The sequence below is a fragment of the Cryptomeria japonica genome, chromosome 1 (genome assembly GCF_030272615.1).
Source record: "Cryptomeria japonica chromosome 1, Sugi_1.0, whole genome shotgun sequence".
Taxonomy (NCBI): Eukaryota; Viridiplantae; Streptophyta; class Pinopsida; order Cupressales; family Cupressaceae; genus Cryptomeria; species Cryptomeria japonica.
The window spans coordinates 636,507,979-636,528,114 of NC_081405.1; the positions used below are offsets into that span (position 1 = coordinate 636,507,979).

Below are 20,136 nucleotides of genomic sequence, written 5' to 3' on the forward strand. Positions count from 1 at the left end.
TTGCCTTATACAATTTCAAACAACTTTTGATTTTTAAGATAAGAATAGTGAAAGTTATGTGAGAAAGGTTCATTTAAAAGAAAAAGAAAAATGAGAAAATAGTTGTATTCAAACATTTCTAGGTCTAAAGTTATTTTCAAACTTTGAAAAAATAATTTAGTTATGATGATTGGTGATTTACCGATGTATATGTTTGAATATAGTTGGCAAGTTTTTGTGAACTCCTCATTCTCATACTCTTTTTGACATCTTCTAATAGAAAGTTCCTCACGCATAGAAAAACTTGTTTTGAATGTTTTTTTCTAACCCACATGGATGTCTATAATTGACAACTATAGAAGGGTGATATTAAATATAGAAAAAGAATATCTTTTATATTGAATGTTCATATTTATAAATGTGATTTTTATGACTTTACTTAGTAGAGTATAGATTATTTTTAAAATTACAGATCAAGTTATTAATAACACTTGAAAATTATTATTATATTTATTTTGATAATTTTTATCATTAAAACAGTAGTATGATGCATTCTTATCTTTTGAATAAGGCTTCAAATTCTATCGTCCCTCATATTGAAAATGTAGTTTTATCATCCACTCCTATTTCTCCTTCAAAATTTCTAATTCATATCCAATAAATAGAAAACGACTTGCTTATATTGAGTACTTCATGAAAAATTAACATAAGTGACATAATCACAAAGAGGTAACACACAAGATCAAAACACAAGTTATTCAACACACTTAGGAGCAACGACCGTACATGACCATATATTTCATTATTTGACCTCAATATTTGTAGCACACATATTCTCATTTGGCACCTAAGGTTTTAATCATCTCAACCTCTTATTAAATATTATTGTTAAATTGGTCTAAGGAACAAAGGAAGATTCATTATTAATGTGTGTTAAGAATGTTAGATTGGTTGAAAGGATTGAAATACTGAGAGGGGGCGGGGGGGGTGAATTAATATTCCCACAAATACTGAAAAATTTCTCACAACTTCTTAATTTTATTGATATATCATATTTATCAATTTAAGCACATCAACATGAAATACCAAATGCAGAATAAATTTTATACGTGGAAAACCCAAATGGGAAAAACCATAGAGAGTGTTAACTCTTAAGATAATATAACTAGTTATATGGTGTTTACAAAATGGGTGGCTCGCCGCCATATGACTCACTACCAAATTACAAAAATGACTCACTGTCGGAAAGCTCACTGCAATAGATAAAAATGAACTGAGCAAAACTGCATCTCCAAATGCATGAAATCAGTTTCAGGTTAAGCTCAAATTACAACTCACAAAACTTTTAGCAAATTTTATAAAGGATCTCTATACCACTAACCACACACACTTGCAATAGATTCAATAAGGGATTACTGCAATGCTATCCACACTTTGACTTTGCTCGAACTGCTTCGCTATCCACAACTCACACTTCACATACTAACTCTTACTTGTCCTCACCACACACACATCCATGCATACATATACTTCTATATATACTGAAAAGATTACACGCTAGGATAATATGTCAGCCAAGCACAAGTAATACGTTGCTCACATCAACACATTATCTAATAAAGCCTTAATAAAAAACATGATAACCAAGTCTACCTCTGCAAGAACTCTACACGCTTCCTTTACACAATTCATTCATTGATGCATATACCTTAATTACTGGAATAGAACAGGGGTCAACCAAACCCATAGATGTTGACCCATAAACACAAAATTCCATGCATAGCAACTCAAAATTCCAAAATACAAATACCATAGATACCAAACCATGAGACATGAACGATACAACTGTCATAACTGAAATAACTGATACCGGAACACACCACTGCTACTGGGACCAAAAAATAAGCATAGCTCAGGATTCCGAAGATGAGGATCTTTTATTCATGACTTCCAACAATACCAAAAACTACATACATCATCTGCATATATCATCCGGACCAAACCGGATAATTGGTTTGACATCAATGACAACAATGACAATATTTACACGTCTAATAAAGATCCCATTATTCTTTAAGAAATTGATTGTATGTTTTGACCAAGAGTTGTAAAGGACACCATTGTGTAGAATAAAATGCCAACTCATGTTTTTAATAGTAATACAATTTTACAATTGTGACCATATTAGGTGAGACACAATCATATATGATACCACCTTTGACATAAATATACTCGAACATAAGATTTGGAATTTAAAATTAACATCACAAAACTTATTCTACTTATCAACTTTCTTGACTTTTATCCTCACTCCTAAGACACTCTTGTGCCTTTCATTGCAACTTTTACCCCATCATATTCTACTCTATTTAAAATTTCTCTCAAATATTTCTCTTCTTCTATTTATCCTTCTAACTTAATGATTCACTATAATGATTTATTTGTGAATAAATAATGTCAGGTTTCTCTTCCACATTGATCTTCGAAACATAAAAAATTTAAATTATTTTATGACATAGAAAACTCTATTCCTATGAAAAAAAAAAAATTTATTTCTTCTACATATGAGTTTAGAAGTGGTGAAGAAGTTTTTCTAGCCTTCCCAATTACATTACTTGATAAGACAATCCAATGCTTTAATTTGTATGGTATACAATGTAGCTTTTTTTTTAAGATGAATTTATAATTTATTTTGCATCTCCTCAATACAATATATACTACAATTTTATTGATACTTAGTACACAACTTCTTAACCTTTTTTAGCTAGTGAATACAATATATACTACAATTTTATTGATACTTAGTACACAACTTCTTAACCTTTTTTAGCTAGTGAATGATAAAATTTTATAAAGGAGTTCTAAAATTATTTGAGAACATTTATTTTGGTATTATTGTAAATCTCAAATTTATATAAATAAATAGATTATTTAAGTACATGATAATGAATAATTTATCATACTTATATAATTTGTTAATCAAGTAGAGAGCATGTCATATTAAGGATGTCTTAGAAATTTCAATTTTGATTTTAAATGATTATCAAGCTAGTACTCTAATCTTATAGAAGGGAATTTGACTATAAATAATTTTATATTCTAGAAAATCTTTAAAATTATAAATTTTGGATCTTAATAGAAATTTAGACTATTTCATTATTCAATGCATTTGTTATTTTAAGTTGTATCGAAATTATTTTAAAGAAGATAATTAGGATTGAAATCACATAATAAGATTATTCTAGAGAATTTGTATTGAAATTGATTAAAATTTTCATAAAAATATAAATTCTCAATTAGAAAAAGGTGTGGCACTAACTCATCTATTGACCAAATAATTAAATAGTTCACTTTTTAAAATCTAAATAAATTAATATTTTTAACTCTATTTTTTATTTTATTTTATATAGGTAATAGGCCGAAGCCAATAAAGTGTACATACCCTACCCCCTTTGTGGGATTTGAACTTGTGACCTCTATTTCAAGAGCACAAGTTCTCCACCACTAGGCCAACTCAAGTTGTACTTTAAACTCAAATTTATTATTCCCTCTACCATTAAGTAATTAATTTAAATTTTCTTAGCTAAAATTATTTCCCCTCCACCAATAGAAAAGTTTTATTTCCCTTCAAAGTTAAATGAACTTGAAATGTTAGGTTGACATGATTTTGACAACAATAACAAATGGAAAAAGCTTAATGTTCTTGTACATTTGCATGATGTTGCAATTCAATTTGTAAACACAAACAAGATGTTTATTCCCCCTTAAATTTATACAACCAACACTATACATTATCACCAAAAATATAATATGAAAAATATTATACATATTATAATTTTTAGAAGGATAACACTAAAAGATACATACTTACACAATAGAATTTCCAAATGAGTTCAATTGGTCCCTCAAAAGGTAAAGCAAGATATTTTTTGTAAATATTATGATAAGTGTGAAGGAGACTTTGTCAATTCTTAGGGGATGTGATCTAATCCTCTCCAATCAAACCCCCTTAGATGGAACCCCTCTAGGATTGAATCGTTAATTATTTAAAAATATATAATTTGAAGCAAAAAATCAAGATATCCCACAAATTGGATACACATTCTGGGTTCATCCGTATTGATATAAAATTGGGTAACTTTAATGTCATACAACCAAATGTACACAATGAATATTGCATTATCCCCTATCTTTAAAGATCTTAATGCATCCTTCTTTATTAGGCCTTGAGACCCTCTATTTTGACATGTATATTAGTAAATAGATCAGTTGTACCATGTTAGAAAATTTCATGCTATGTTTAGCTCATAGAATGATGCTCTTAAGTAGTCAAATTCATCCTTCAAGGAACAATTTGATCTACAACAAATCAAATTTTTGATATAGTTTGTTTTGATCCTTCATATATATGAAGATGCATAAAGATGGTAGAGTTTAAAAATGCATGTAGGGAAGTTGTTAGACTGATCAGTGTAATTTATCCTACTTCAACCGCTTTTTTGAACAAACTTTACGCCATCGAATTGTAAATTTTAGAAGGCAACAAGCATGTAGATAGATTATATACAAGTTCTAATTTTGATGTAGATGTGTTTATTTTAAGCTCTAAATGAAAATATTATCCTTGATCCATCATCTATAAGAATTAATTGCACATTAGATGTCTTTAAATATTAGGACGTAATAACATGTACAAACCTGTACCAAGTCAACTCCCAACAATCAGTAGGAAAAGACAAGAATAAATAATCTAAAATTTAAATTTTTGAATTTGGTCTCTTAGTATGAGGAAGTTTAAATCATGAGATCAATAACATGTCTATAAAAATCTAAGATGGTGATAATAGACATACATAAAAATAAATAAGATAAAAATAAAGTAAGATCAAATATATAAGACCATTTATAAATAGAAATAAATTAAAAATAAAAAAAGAACCAATTCAATATAAAAATGTACCAATTATCAAAATATATTATTATATTTATCTATAAAAATGAATCTAAAACATTATATAAATATACAAATTCTACCTAAACAATATTAAATTTTAGATATACTTACCTAATAACAAACCCCATCTCTATCAATCTTTTTATAATTCATTCTTTAACAAGTTGTCTTGCCAATACAATTTCAAACAACTTTTGATTTTTAAGAACATGGAAAGTTATGTGGAAAGTTCATTTAAAAGAAAAAAAAAATGGGTCAAAGATGAACTTAAATGCAAAAATAATTTTATTATGAGGTCTAAAGCTATTTTCAAAATAATTAGTTGTGTTGAATATAGGTGGAAAGTTTTGGTGAACAATTCATTCTCATACTCTTTTTGACTATCTTGTAATAGAAAGTTGCTCACGCATATAAAGACCAACATAATTCATTCCATTGGTAGGTAGAAAAGAGAAACCACATGGGTGTATATATTTCACTCCCACTACATGGGTGATATTAAATATAGAAAAAGAATATCTTTTATATTGAATAAAATAAAAAATACAAATAAATACATCAAGTCAAAATATGAATGATATTAAAATTAATGAAAAAGAAGGTATATCGGACTTTTTTTTTTTTTTTTTTATTTGTTTTAAACATTTTTGTTTATAAGTATGATTTTTTGATGATTTTATTTAAGAGAATACATAACATCTTTGAAATAACACGTCAAGATATTTGCTACATTTGAAAATTATTTTTCAGTTATTTTGGTATTTTTTATAATCAAAGCATTAGTACGATGCATTCTTATCATTTGACTATGATTGCAAATGCCATCGTCCCTTAAATTCAAAATGTGATTTTCTCGTCCACTCTTCTTTCTCTTTCATTACATAAATTCCTAATTCATATCTAATAAATAGAAAATGACTTGCTTATAATGAGTACTTCATGGAAAACTAACATAAGTGACATAATCACAAAGAGGTGACACTTAGGATCAAGACACATGTTATTGAACACACTTTGGGGTAGCAACCATAACCTTACCCTAATTAAGGTTGACAAAGAGTTAGGGTTATAATCCTGTTATTAATGCCATGTGTATTATTCTTTAACATAAAATAATATTGTATAAGAAAATGAAGTGCTTTACATAAATTATCAAGGTCAATTAAATAAATGGAATTAATTAACAAACAATCAACCTAGATAATAGAGCTAGGACAAATTCTTGGAATTAATATACAAAAAGTACTGAATTGATTAGGTGCACTTAACCTTAGGATCTATAATGGATAAGTGATATTGATGTTGTTTTAAAATGATTCTCCATTGCTAGAAAATTAATAATTTCTTTAGTTTAATTAATATCCTAAAGTCAATTGTCATATAAAATCATGCAAGTTGATCCTAATTGTTATTTTCTATGTGAGTTGATCTAAGCCACATAGAATTGATCTAGTAGAAAGTGCACCAAGATATATTCTTACCTCTACTTTTAGGTTATCTAGATCTATCAAGGAAGTGTTTGGAGGAACCATTGGGGAGCTTGTTGCATAATAGGTGAATGAGTTCTCTTAGCTCAAACCCCTTGGTGGGGTGAATTAATAATGATGAGAAAGATTGAAAACAACAATTAGAAACACACAAAAGACCTATATGATGATACAAATTTGATTCATTTATTACTTTAGAATTAAAGTGCTATTTAATTATCCCCCTCTTGCATTTCAAGTTTGAGTACATAGTGAATGTCTTTCAATACCATGATATAGAAACATGTCCCATGAAACATGTGCAAGGTCAACTCATAACAAATGATAGGAAGGTGTGAGAACTTTTTAATTTGAGTTTGAAGCCTTGAATTCAATTATCATTCTCGTGTGTCTTGGGATTGACCTATATCAACAAGGTTGCAGTGCAATGAAGTTCTTGCCAAATGTTAGTGATTATTTTGTTATAATAGTATAAGATACCAAATAATTATAGAGATATATATAAGCAACATGTTATATATTGGTAAAGATGTGAGCAAAGTTTCCAACATAAATGTCACAAATTTTACATGTGTTGCTAGTGTCTCCATGTCTTGGTTTTTAAAATACAAGAGCAAATAGAAAGGTAGAAAATTGTTATGTTATGGTTATGATGATATTGAAGAGGGTTTGAAAAGTTTTTGTTGAATATTGTTGTAGAACAAACTAAATGTATCTAATATAAGACTATTAAGATCAGTGGTAGCTCCGTTTTATTCTTTTCGGAAAGAAAGAAAGAAAGAAAAGAAAGAAGACAGTGAAGTTGATTTTTGCCAAAAACATTGGAGGTTTAGTATGCTTAATGGTATAGATTGTGTTTACTTTTCATTTTCATAAGATGATTTACTTTTGCACTTTTACACCAAATTTACTTGTATGTCAGTTTCAATTTCTTTACAATATTCTTCCATCTATATTGAAATTTTACAACTATTTATTTAAATTTATTAACCATTCACTATTGTTTGACTTAAGTCATATTTGTTTACCATTGTGATATAATTAACTTACATAATATTTAAATAAAAGTACTTTTGAATTATTCATACTAATAAAACTCAAATTAATTCCAACATTTGTAAGTTTTTAACATTTAAAATATATTAAGATATGTAACTTGAACTATTGTAAAATACATTTATACCAAAACCTTTTTGTCTCTATACTAGTCACACTAAATAATAATAAATATAAATTAATATAGCCCGCACGAGTAGCAGAGTTGGTTTGGACCATGGGTGTGCTCCCCATTGGTCTCGGGTTTGACTCCAAGGTGCTTAGTTGGGTTGCTCATTATTTTAGTATTCTTTTGAAAAAAACAATTTTCTTGATTAAAATTGCAAATTATTCAATTTAATTGTTGACTCTTAATTTTACCTTAAACACTAATAGCCTTATGGGAAATTCGGTGATGGGAGACATTTTGCGCGAAAGTCATTGAATGACCTCCGACTTTGAGAAGCTGACTCTTCATACAATTGGGGGGAGAAAAGGGGAAGAAAGAAAATTGAAATAAATGATCTACACAATTTAGGCGATATGCCAAAATATTTTGGAAAAGCATTAACAATATATAGAACCCAAAGACATGCAACTTTAAAGATTATTCAACAATCTACATGCTCAGAACCATTCGAGAGAATAATTCAACAAAAATCATTCAACATAAAATGATATTAACCATTCATCCAATAGATAACGAGTCTCAAAACATAGCTTAATTCGTGGAGTCTCACAACAAATACCATAGAAGTTATTGAATTTGAAAACAATACAGAAGTCGGTATATTAAGTTTCAAATAAAACAATCACAAAGGCCATATGCACAATCTGACATGTCTATCATTCACCGAATTTAATTAACATAAAGGCCTCTTCCATGAGCCAAAGTCTAAAAATCTCTCTAAAAGTCTGAACCCCCAAAAGCAAGAAAAAGAAAGCATAAATAGCTCCCTCAGCTACTAACTAACAGTTTGTAGCATCAACAACATCCTAGCAACTGCCTCTGACAGGAAACTCCCAGTGCAGCACTTTGTGAGACGCTACTCAACAAAACGGCCTTCGAAGTTGTTATCCCAACCGTCAACCGCATCATAGCGACCTCTACACCTGCCCAACAAGAAAATCATGATGCAAATTGCATTCTGGTTCACGAACTACCATGGAAGACACGCGGCGACTCGGGGGAGATCTAAAGTCGAATGTGAAAAGAGAACCAGATCGTGCAACACGGGGGCACCAAGTGTCACCATCTTTACATGGTGGGGTCGAGAAGCATACACTGATATAAAACTTGAGCCACGCGGTAGCTCTGTGTTAACTCAACTTTGAGCGAGAAAAGAAAGCAACTCAGGACAACGCCGAGACACCACTTGGCGCACATGCTGACGAACGGGAAAAAGGCTAAAAATCAAAAGAAGTCGCTGCCACTTGACCAAAATGTCGCCCACGAGCAATCCTGAAATAATATTAACATTAAACATCTGAGCCATCATTTTAAGAGAAGAAAGCATAAAACAATTATGCAATCTTTAAAAAAGATTCAAAATAGAAAATTCTCTCATATCGCCTAAAGTTTAAGAACCAATTAAATTGAAGATAATTAATTTTCTTTATATTTTTAATTAAAAAATTTGCATCTATACTTTAATAAAAATTAATAGTTTTTTTTTTGTAGAAAAAATTCTCAATTTTGAATTGTTAATTCATTTTTTATTAATAACTAGTTAAAGAATTGCCCTTGTCAATAGTTCTATGCCTATGACAAGAACTAATAATGAGACACAAAATAACCTAAAGGATAAGGTAGCGATTTTGAGGTAGGGAGCAAATGCATGGACATGAATATCGATAAGGTGAAATAGGGATGAATAACTAGTGAATGTACGAGAATTTGTGCAAATGAGACGAAATGAAGATGAGAAAAGATTAGGCCACAAGCTAAACCTAACAAAAAAATATGACATTTATCAATATATTATTACATTAAGACATTTCTATCAAAATAGATATAAAACTGCACAAAACTTAATATAAATATATTAATCCATCATTACTATATAACATTATTGACTGTAGATTCCATAAACAAAAAAAAGAACCTTTGTTTTCACTAAAATCAAATGAAAGATTTTTCTTTTATATATATATAAAACATTATACAATGTAGACTCCATAAACAAAAAAAGAACCTTTGTTTTCACTAAAAACAATTGAAAGATTCTTCTTATATTTAAAACTCTATTTCTAGAACAATTGATTTTTAAATGTAGGAATATTTTTTAATAAGACGTCCATTCTAACTACAGTTTTTTATATATAAGAATATTTTTTAATTTTTTTTTTCCTCTACTTTATTAGGTGGTTATGTAAGAATTGTAAAAAATAAACATTTTTAAAACGGCTGGTCCAAAAAGGCCGCGATGGCTTACTATATCTGACGTACATACAGCTCAAACTGTAGCTGTACAGGCTTTTTACGATAGTCAGGATTCGAGGCTTCAACACATTTTTTGTGGGATGAGCCCTTAAGATAGATAGAATTCAACGCTGCTACGCAATTATGGCGGCCACCCATGAGTAAGTCAAGAACTCAAAAATCGTGGAAAAACTCTTCAAAATGTTAACGTGCGTCACTATACCATGTGCCCGTCTGACAATACAATGGATTCACGAATCTCGTGTGAATCATTCAATTCTACGATTGCTATAAGATCCTATAAATTTAGATGCTTCTCTGCATGCCATGTCAAAACTAAAGCTAGTTTTTTGCTGTGATAAAAACAAAAATAGAATAAATCTCGATTCGGAGCAAACATACCATTTAATATATAACGTTTTAAGTTATCTATTAATATATAGATAGTCATATGGCTTCCCTGCCTGTCGTTGTCGGTGATAATATGGATTGGAAGAAAGGTGAAAGAAATGCTCCATATGGACATAAGTTGTCACCAGTGTTGAGTTACATTGGTTTTGAGCTGGAAACTGTGACACCCACATGCATTCAAGGTCGTTTTGTGGTCTCTGAAAGGTCTGCTCAGGTAAGATTTATGGGCTTCAATGTATATGGCTTCATTAATCATTTTAAGGATTATTTGAAAGATTGTTTTTGGAATCAATTATGCATTTTCTGAGAGTTATATAATTGAAGGATTGTACATTTCTTAATGGTAAAAAATGGTTTCAGATTTTGTTTTTTTTCTTGAGAGAACACCCAAAAACCCTAATTGTTTTCAGTATGTATATGTATTGTATTTGTTTTTATATATTTTATGTATATATTTATTAATTATATATGTGGGGTGAAGACATGGGCTTCTTAGATACGTACGTTGGTAATCAAGGCTTGCTTTAAACATAGCTGCATTTAAGGTTTTATGACAGTATTCATGTTTGGAGTGTGAGAATTTCTTCTCATAAAACAGAGGACTGTAATGTGCAAGACTGAAGAAAATCTTTTATCGTTTTGCATACTTCCAAGGATGGCCTTCTTTTTGGATTTATCCTGCCTAAACTTAAATGGGATTTGTGCGTATGAATAGTGTTATGGTGCGCCTCTGTTCACAAAACAGAGGACTGTAACAAGGAAAAGAAAAAAGACCCTTTGTTATTCGGTACACTCAGAAGCCAGACTTTTTTTGGATTCATCTGGTCTAAGCTTAGATGCAACATTCCACACACTAATTTGACGTATGAGAGCTACCTTGTGGAAGACCGCAACAAGATCTTTTCCCATTTACCTTATATGTTCAATTTTTTTACAATTAGGCTTTGACCACCTCACCAAGCTCAACAATTAGCTCAAAATTGCTAATCCAGCCATACCTGAAATGGAATTGAGTTTGGCTGTGTGCTCGCAGGACAAAGGACTGCAATCAAGAAGAGAAAATAAGACAATTTATTATTTTGCACTCTTCTAATCAGGGCTTTCCTCCTGAACTTCATCCTGACTAAGTTAAAAATGCAACAATGTTCTAGTACATATATAGTGTTTTAGTGTGAGTTCTCATAAAACAGAAGACTGTAATGAGGAAGAAAATTATCATCTTTTACAATTTTATTACTTTGTGCACTCCCAATCAAGCACTTCCTTCTCGCTTTCATCCTGTCTAATATTGAATGAAACAACGTTCCAATACATATGTAGCTTGCGAGTGCGTGTTTGTTCAAAAAACAGAGGACTGTGGAGAAAACGGACTGTGGAGAAAACAAGTTCTTTTATTATTTTTATACTTTCACCTAAGTTACCAGTTTGGGTACAGAATTTGTAAAATATTTGTGAAAATTGTAGATGTATATTTTACCACCAGCATAACATTTACAACTTTTGACAGCTCCTCTGTAAAATCATAAAGCATTTGCACTGTTGTCCAACAGTAAGAATGATAAAACTGAATAAGATCAACTGCAAAACCATATGGGTTAATAGCTCAAGTTGTTTAGTATTGATTTACGTTTGGAGTTAGTTTCTTTTTCTTTCTTTGGAGCAATGCAACCATGATGAAAATATATTAATAAATTGCTCCATATATCTAAGTTTATGCCTTCAAGTGTGCATTGCCATTGCAAAAGGGAGTTTCATGTTTTCACTATTGATGAGATCAAGGTGCTTAGCCAACGCTTCATCTTTTATGTTATTCAGTGGCCCTTTTAACACAAACAAAGTAATAGAAATTTAATTTGGATCCTTTGGGAATGAAAAGGAGATAAATAAGCAACAAGTCCTGAATTGTGGTGTATGGTTAAGAGCATTGGTTTCTTCTTTTTCATCCTTTTGAAAAATGCTCATTAAATAGCCAATGGTTTTTCAAATTCATTAAGTGCGAGATATATAGTCTGAGGTACCTAATGGATGTTGTTTGTCAGTATCTGGTTTTCATGGTGTTAAATACCTAAGTTACCGGTTCGGGTTCGGGTACCGGTTCGGGTTCGAAGAACCCGGTACGCCGGTACGGCAAAATTTTGAAAAGGGGTTTGGGTTCGTTTGGGTTCGTTAGTACAAAAACATGTAAATTATATATATATGCAACCTATAAGCATGAATTAAGATTAGCATGTCACATAGCATCATATAAACAACAAAACCAACATAAACTTGTAATCGTAGCATCATGATCATACCATAACAGCATCATATACATCAAGTCTAATATCAAAATGATAAAATATTCAAGTATCATTGTTTCAACTTTCAACAATTTAAAGTTTGATCATTAAATGGATTCAAACTAAGAACATCCAAGTTTAATTTTTCAAACTGAGGACCTGGATTTTGCCGGCAACACCCCCAACGGGGTCAAGGGGCAACGCCCCTTGCGGGGGTCTGGGGGCAGCGCCCCCAACGGGGTCAAGGGGCAGCGCCCCTTGCGGGGGTCTGGGGGCAGCGCCCCCAGCGGGGTCAAGGGGCAGAGCCCCTTGCGGGGTCGAGGGGCAGCGCCCCTTGCAGGGTCCCGGGGCAGCGCCCAGGGCGCGCTCCCTGTCGCGGTACAGGGCGGGGTCGAGGGGCAGCGCCCCCGCCGCCAACACCAAATCACAAGCTTCAAACCCACACGGAACTCCATGGCGTGCATCAGTTTTCTGTTTTTTTAAAACGTCTAATTTTCTGCTTATTAAGGTTATAACTTTCACTTTTTACAAGGCGGAATTGAAAAAAAAATTAAATTTGCATTGTTTTTTGACTTTACAGGCCGCCCAGCCACCCAGGTTCGACTGGGTCTGCCCGGGTTCAACTGGGTTCGACCCCGGGTTCGATTGGGTTCGACCAGGGTCGAACCCACTCTGGGTTTTTCGAACCCTGGTCGAACCCAGGTCGAACCGGACCCGTACCACGGACCCGGTCGAACCCGGACCCGTACCAGGGGGGCCCAGAGGCGAACCCGGTAACTTAGTTAAATACAGTGCTTTGTGGTTCCAATTATTGGAAGTAAAATAAATGATAATACTGTTGTTAACTAAGCTAACTTTAGCCAGGTTTCTTTTACTTTTTGGCCAACAATGAACAATAGGATATGCATATGCGTATTCTGTGTAATTGCAGATGTTATCATCTCTACCTTGAATTTAATGCAATATCTTTCAAGTATACCTATTTTACACATATCTATACTTGTGTAGAAAAAGGATCCATTCAACAGACACAAGTCAATTAGAAGTGAGTCCAAATAAATATACGATACATATCCTGATTCCTAATTGATTCACATCACATGTTTTCATATTTTTCATTTTTGTTTCTTTTTATACAGAATGAAATATATCAGGACTTTGTATCATCCAGCCCCTGTTTATTTCTTTTGTCATGTGTTCACCAATGTATATCTATGCTATACTGTAAAAGTGATTACACATTATCAGAACAAGAAGTTACAATTGTTTACTACAGTTTGGATTCTCCTTTCCTTTTCATTGTCCTTGTCTGTACGCAATCACAACTATTCTGGGTGTTTTCTCTAAGTGTTAGCAGTTTTTATGATGGATTCTCACTCTGTATGTGTTTTGCCTTAGGACAACAATTTTTTATCTATAATTTTGGATAGAAAGAATTTACATCAAACAACTCCAAGTTTTTATCTTTCATAAAAGAGAATCGAATTGAAAAATAGGAGTTACTTATTTGATTTTCATATGGACATTTTTATAACTTAAATGCTTGACAAACCTTGGAGGTCAGAAAAGAAAGAAAAGTATACGTTTCTAAAGAAAAAATGTCAATCCTTGCAGAATTCTAAACAATATAACGATTGAGCTGGGAAACCAAGGCATTATGAAATCAGCCATTTCATAACCCTTGACAAAATCACAGATATTAATCTTTTTAGCTTTTAGTTGAGATCCTTTTCAAGAAATGTGAGAAATTGAAAATGATTATACCCTTTTAGCATATGAACTTTGGCAAGCACAAGAATAACTTGAAACCAGCGCAAGACAAAGCAAATGCATATCTTGGAAAATATGTAAATCTCAGACTGCTAAGATACATATTATACTGTGAATGGTCGCCTGATTATGAAATTTTTTATTGCTTAAGAGTCATATTATTTACCACACATGAATAGCATTTCTCTAGGATTAGAGTGACATGCTAATCCTCAGCATTTATGGAATCTTGATGTGGTGGTTTTGAATTTAAAACTTTTGTGATCCTGACAGGCATATGGAGTGCTCCATGGAGGTATATCAGCCTTTATTGCGGAGAGTCTTGGAAGTTTCGGCGCTAGCTTGGCCTCTGGGCTCCAAAAAGTCGCAGGAGTAGAACTTAGCATCAGCCATCTTCAGCCTGGATATATTGGTCTTGAAATTGTAGCAACAGCAACTCCAATTCATATTGGACGCAGGTTACATGTATGTGTTGGTTTCATATTTTCTTTGATCCATTCTCTCTGATTCATTTACACATAATTTTTTGGAACCCAACGTTAAATATACAATTACATAACTTGCTTTTGTTTCCCTACTTTATGGCCCTTCTAAATTTTCTCTTTGTTATATTCTTTCTTGCTTGCTTCTGTAACCTGAATAAAATTTCTCTTAAACCCTTTTGGCTCTTCTTTGCCTGTTCCCCTGGTCCCCCGATGCATCTTCCTTTAGGATCTTAATATTCGAATTCTTGGACATTGCCTGATTGACTTAACAGTTGATCATTTGAGGTTCTCACCTGAATTTTGTATGAAAACTATTATTATGAAAGTCTCTTTCAAAATCAGTAATGTATTGCAACCTTTTCAGATATCCCTTGTTAGTTCAGAGTTGAAATTAACTCTAAGCTATTTGGAAGAAAACCAATGGAGCAATAAAAGTTTAAAACAGTCACCAATTCAGAACATAGAGGTCAAATTCAGAAGCATAGATTTATCTTCTTAGTAGTTTAGGATTTGTACTTAAGCATTCTCTTTCTTTTCAACCTTTTAAACGGTTGCATTTGCAAGCTTTTTGGTTGTCCTTGCTTGAATCAATTCCCAACATTTCCTCTTCTCAGATGACCATTTTCTGGTTTCAAACATTTTTCAGTGTAGCTATCATCTTTTTCTCCAATTTTTTTTTATCGGGATTCTGTTTACTGTGAGCACACAGCTGCTCTTGCCATTAGGTGAATTGAGAAATAACATTAAATCTCACACTTATACAAGTACATTACTGGGAGAGATATTATGTTGGTCCATAGGTCTTTACTGACTTGTTTATAATTTGATTTCCTCAAAGTTGATTTTTGGCCCTTTGTTGAAGTCTTTATTGTCAAAACGTGACTGCTTAATATTGCGTTTAATTATGTTGAACCTGAATTTCTAGTGTATGATATCACTACTAAGGGAGAAGAGTTTTAGCCCCATAATCAAATTTGTCGAGAGTTTGTTGCTTATAAGAACAAAAACACTATAGCCACTTGATTATTTTGTGATATTTCAAATCTAAATTGGAGTACCATGGGAAGGTTTTATAATATTTACAATTTTTTTGTCCATCTATAGCTTTAGGTATTAATCTAGGTGTTCTGTTCTACAAGGATATGAAATAAAAAGTTCAATTAGGGTTATGTTCTTTCCTTTGAGTAGTCATCTAGGGTTTAATCTAGAAGGGAAATAGAATCTTTCAGAGTTGGGTTTGTGTTGAATTTTTTTATGATGAATAGTGCACTAAAATATAATAATACACCAGTTCACTTAAAAGGTAGGTGGAATGGAATCACATCCCAAAAGTCAATGGAAGAGTCCATTCACAAAACAACAATAGTCACATCACTATGCAACTAAAGCAATACTAGTAGGATGAGGAGAAATGTTTCTATTAAGGGGTTGCCCCAACCATCAATGAGGTCGTAGCCACTGGGAATAGGCTCCCAAACTGTAATGGCATCATCTTTTATTTTTCTTCTTGATCAGCAACAAGAATAGTGCAAGTAGAAAGAGCTAGTTGAGGGTACTTGCCACTATCATGCCAACCAAGATTGCCATGGTCACACCGAGAAGTAGAAGACTAGCCATGTGTTTGAGGGGGCAGGTCACAACCTCAATGTTGAGGTGATCCATAGAGCAACATCTAGAATGAACATTATTACCATGGCCAGCATCCACCCACATGGAGGGAAGCATCCGTACTGGCAGATGAGGGTGGCATACAAGCAACAATTCACCAAGCATTAGTTGAATGCTCGATAAGAGTTTGCCAATAGGCAATCTCGAAAGTAACTTTATTAGCCTCAACTTGAATCTTAGAGCAAATTCGAAACTTCCTAGTAAGGGACTAGTAAGGGAGAGAGACTTAGTTATCCAAAAATGGAACTTCTTCTCAATATGAGCAAGAATAGATTGACAAAGAGTAAAAGAGATGCCAAGAAATCTAAAGATTTCCCCAAGGTCAATCCATTTCCAGCCAAAAAAATTTAGGGAGGTCTGGATAGGAAGGATTAATTATAACGTTGGGTATTTTTCCATTGTATGTTGGAGCTCGAGGCAAGACAAAAAGTACTTAAACACTACAAGGCTTGGCTAACATTGTTTTCCTCTTCTAAGAGAGTGAGAAAGGAATAATCAACAAACTTGCTATTGTCAAGTTGGAGATCAAAATTATAAAAAGAGATACCTTTAATCTTTGCTGGGAAACTACATTAGCAAGTAAATAGCCAAAACCTTTATTTGGCAAAAGATAGAATGTAGGAGCAAGCGAGCAGCCTTGGTGAATGGATTGAAAAGCTCAAATGAAGAGGATCATCAATCATTAACGGCAAAACAAGCCAACTCATTGTCAAACAAAATCTGGAGCAAGTAGAGAAATATGGGGCAAACCCTAGATCTTGAAGCATGGTAAAAATGAAGGGCCAATCAATGTGGTCATAAGTCTTAGCAAAATCAATTTGATGAAGATGGTCTATTTTTGAGAGTGTCAGACCCATTACATACCTTCCCCAAATGCAATAACATTATCAAGAATATGTTTGCAATTGATAAAACTACTTTGCTGAAGCCGAACAATAAGTGGTGGCAAATGATGAAATTCATAGAGCAAGGGCTTTGGCAATGATCTTATAGTAAGGGCTTTGGCAATGATCTTATAGTAAGAATTTAGTAAAGCGATGGTTTCCAGTTATAGATTTGTTCAGGATTGCTCACCTTATGTATGAATTTAATATTACCTTTGTTGATATATTGCCCAAGGAACCCGTTTCAAAAACTTCCACATATACTTGAAAAAGGTTTGGGTTGACTGTGTCCCATAGGTCTTTGTAAAACTCGCAAGGGAAACGATCGTAGCTGGGAGCTTTGTCATTGGCCTTAAGAAAAAACTTCTTTGCCGAGTCCATGCCTTGTCCCGCGTCCAAGTCCAATTTTGGGCTGCCGAGTCCTCAAACTTTTGATTTGGATTATGAAGACAATATGATTAATAGGATTTTTCGGACTAACTTTGGGCCAATTAAATAGTCTGCACATTTTCTGTTTCTGCTGTGGTTTAAGATAAACTGTTTACTAGACAGCACAACTTTGAGCCAATGATAACTTGATGTTACTTGTAAGTCATGGTTCAGATCTACTCATGGTGCAATACATCTATAAACATTATTATTCATAGACTAATACAAATTTTCTCAAAAAAATATTTGAGCATTCGCCCTTGTTTCAACATGAATCTGTGTACCATAGTTGTTTGTTGTATGTCATCTTGTATGTTAGCTTAGGCTGATAATATGGGGAGTTTATGAAGTCCTTTGAATTTATTAACTGATTGTTGTGCAACAGGTTTGGGAGATTAAATTTACCTCTGCCGCGAGTTCGCCAAATGGGTCTTCTAAAACACCAGAGCCAGGTTTGATTGCAGTATCAAAGTTAACAGTAACTCTGCTACCTTCTCATTCTGCAACAAAATCTGAAGATGACAAAAGGATTTCTTCTAAACTTTAGTTACTCTGAATTTCCCTAAAGATTTTGGGTATAAATAGGAAATCCTTAGAGTCTTTGCCCTCGGAAAAAGAAGCCCTTGACATGGAAACTAATATAAAATTGTGTTTTGTTGAAAATTGTATACAACTATAAAAAATATATATAATATGGGCTTCTCTTTCTTTTATCTCAAGGTTTGTTAGATTGTTATACTTTCATTCTTTTTTTCAGTTTGGTTGTCTAAATCTATGTAATTTTCTTATTTTGTTTCAATAAAATAAAAATAAATTTATATTCTTAGGTCAACATGTTACAATTTTTAATTTTTTATCTATATTTAATAAGATAAATATGATGATGAATAAAAATTAATTAGTTATATGAGTAATAGTTTTTAAGGTGTTATCCAAATATTATATCATATTTATGTTTTTTTAGTCACTTTGTGTGGTGATTGATTTAGAGGACCATAAATATTTGTATACATTGACTATTTGATAGCACCTAGCTTTTAAGATTTTCATGGATGTGATAATTAAGAGGTTTTCAATGATTTTATAAGAAAGAAGAATTTTGAAGCTACTTTAATTTACTAGAATTGATGATTATTTTTAAATATGCTAAATAATGTCACAATAAAAATTAATAATAAGAAAGAGGAATTTTAAAAAAATAAATTAAGACTTGTATCATTCCAATAGCACTATAATTTTTAGTATTTAAATGTTCAATCTTTGTTTATTATCATAGTCCAATTTTATATAATTACAGCTTGATATGGCACAATACAAACATTGCATACATAAAAGTCCATCAAAACATTTAAATAACAAACAAAATCTATATAACAATGTGAAAATACACAAATGTCTTGGTTGTGCCCAATAGAAGAACATATTAAGAAATCACATTAAATAGTTAGTCATGTGAACATAGCATCATATTAATCATATTATTTGCATAATTACAATTACATGAATACAATTAAAACTTTCTTTTTTTAAAGTAGGAAGATCATGACACTTTTTTAACAATGTCATGTAGATTTATAACAATTATTTCCAATTAAATCAAACATATATTGGGTTTTTTTCCTTAAGGATCAACTTAGAAAAAACGATTGCAACTAATACTCTTTATTTTTTCTATTGATAACATAATTTGTGCTTTCTATCTTAATATATCATTCAAATGAAAATGGTGTGAGATTACAAATATTTAATTTGAAATATGACAATGAATGTCAAACCAACCCTTTTACAACATGAATATTTATTTTGGCCCTTTGCATTATCAACACTTATGACTTCTATATGGTTAAAGGTAATGTTTATTTGAAAGGGATTTGTGTATGATTGTCTGTTTTAATAAGTGGAACAAGGGCAAACCTTGGGCCATTAATGTCTTTTATGGAACATTTATATAATTATTAAATTTCACAGTCACACACAATGGTGAAATAGCAACCTTGCAATTAAGTATCTTAACAATGAGTATATTTTTTATAGTACTAATTAACATTACTTGTTGATCAACACACAACAAAACCATTTGTTTAAATGATCAGCATCAACATAATATGATTCTATATGCCAAAGATATGCAAATACTACATGCAACTAGCATGGTGAACAATTAAAATCTTTCATTATTATGGAGCATGACCACATTATTTTTAGTATATGAATGCATAGATGTATCAAATATTACAAGCTACTCAATACCTATTGGAACATTTTTTTGACCCATGAGGATTTGGTTGTCATCATAAGTTGCAATTGCATTCCTTATATGTATAAACATTTCT

At 32.0% G+C, this 20,136-nt stretch overlaps 1 protein-coding gene across 1 annotated transcript; it reads left to right on the forward strand.

Annotated features, from left to right (window-relative positions):
- Positions 1 to 9,948: 9,948 nt before the first annotated feature.
- Positions 9,949 to 18,516, forward strand: LOC131042518 (1,4-dihydroxy-2-naphthoyl-CoA thioesterase 1). Its single transcript, XM_057975832.2, has 3 exons — positions 9,949 to 10,502; positions 14,611 to 14,802; positions 18,189 to 18,516. The coding sequence occupies exons 1-3, from the start codon at positions 10,329 to 10,331 to the stop codon at positions 18,348 to 18,350; spliced, it is 528 nt and encodes a 175-aa protein (XP_057831815.2). The 5' UTR covers positions 9,949 to 10,328; the 3' UTR covers positions 18,351 to 18,516.
- The last annotated feature ends 1,620 nt before the right edge of the window (positions 18,517 to 20,136 follow it).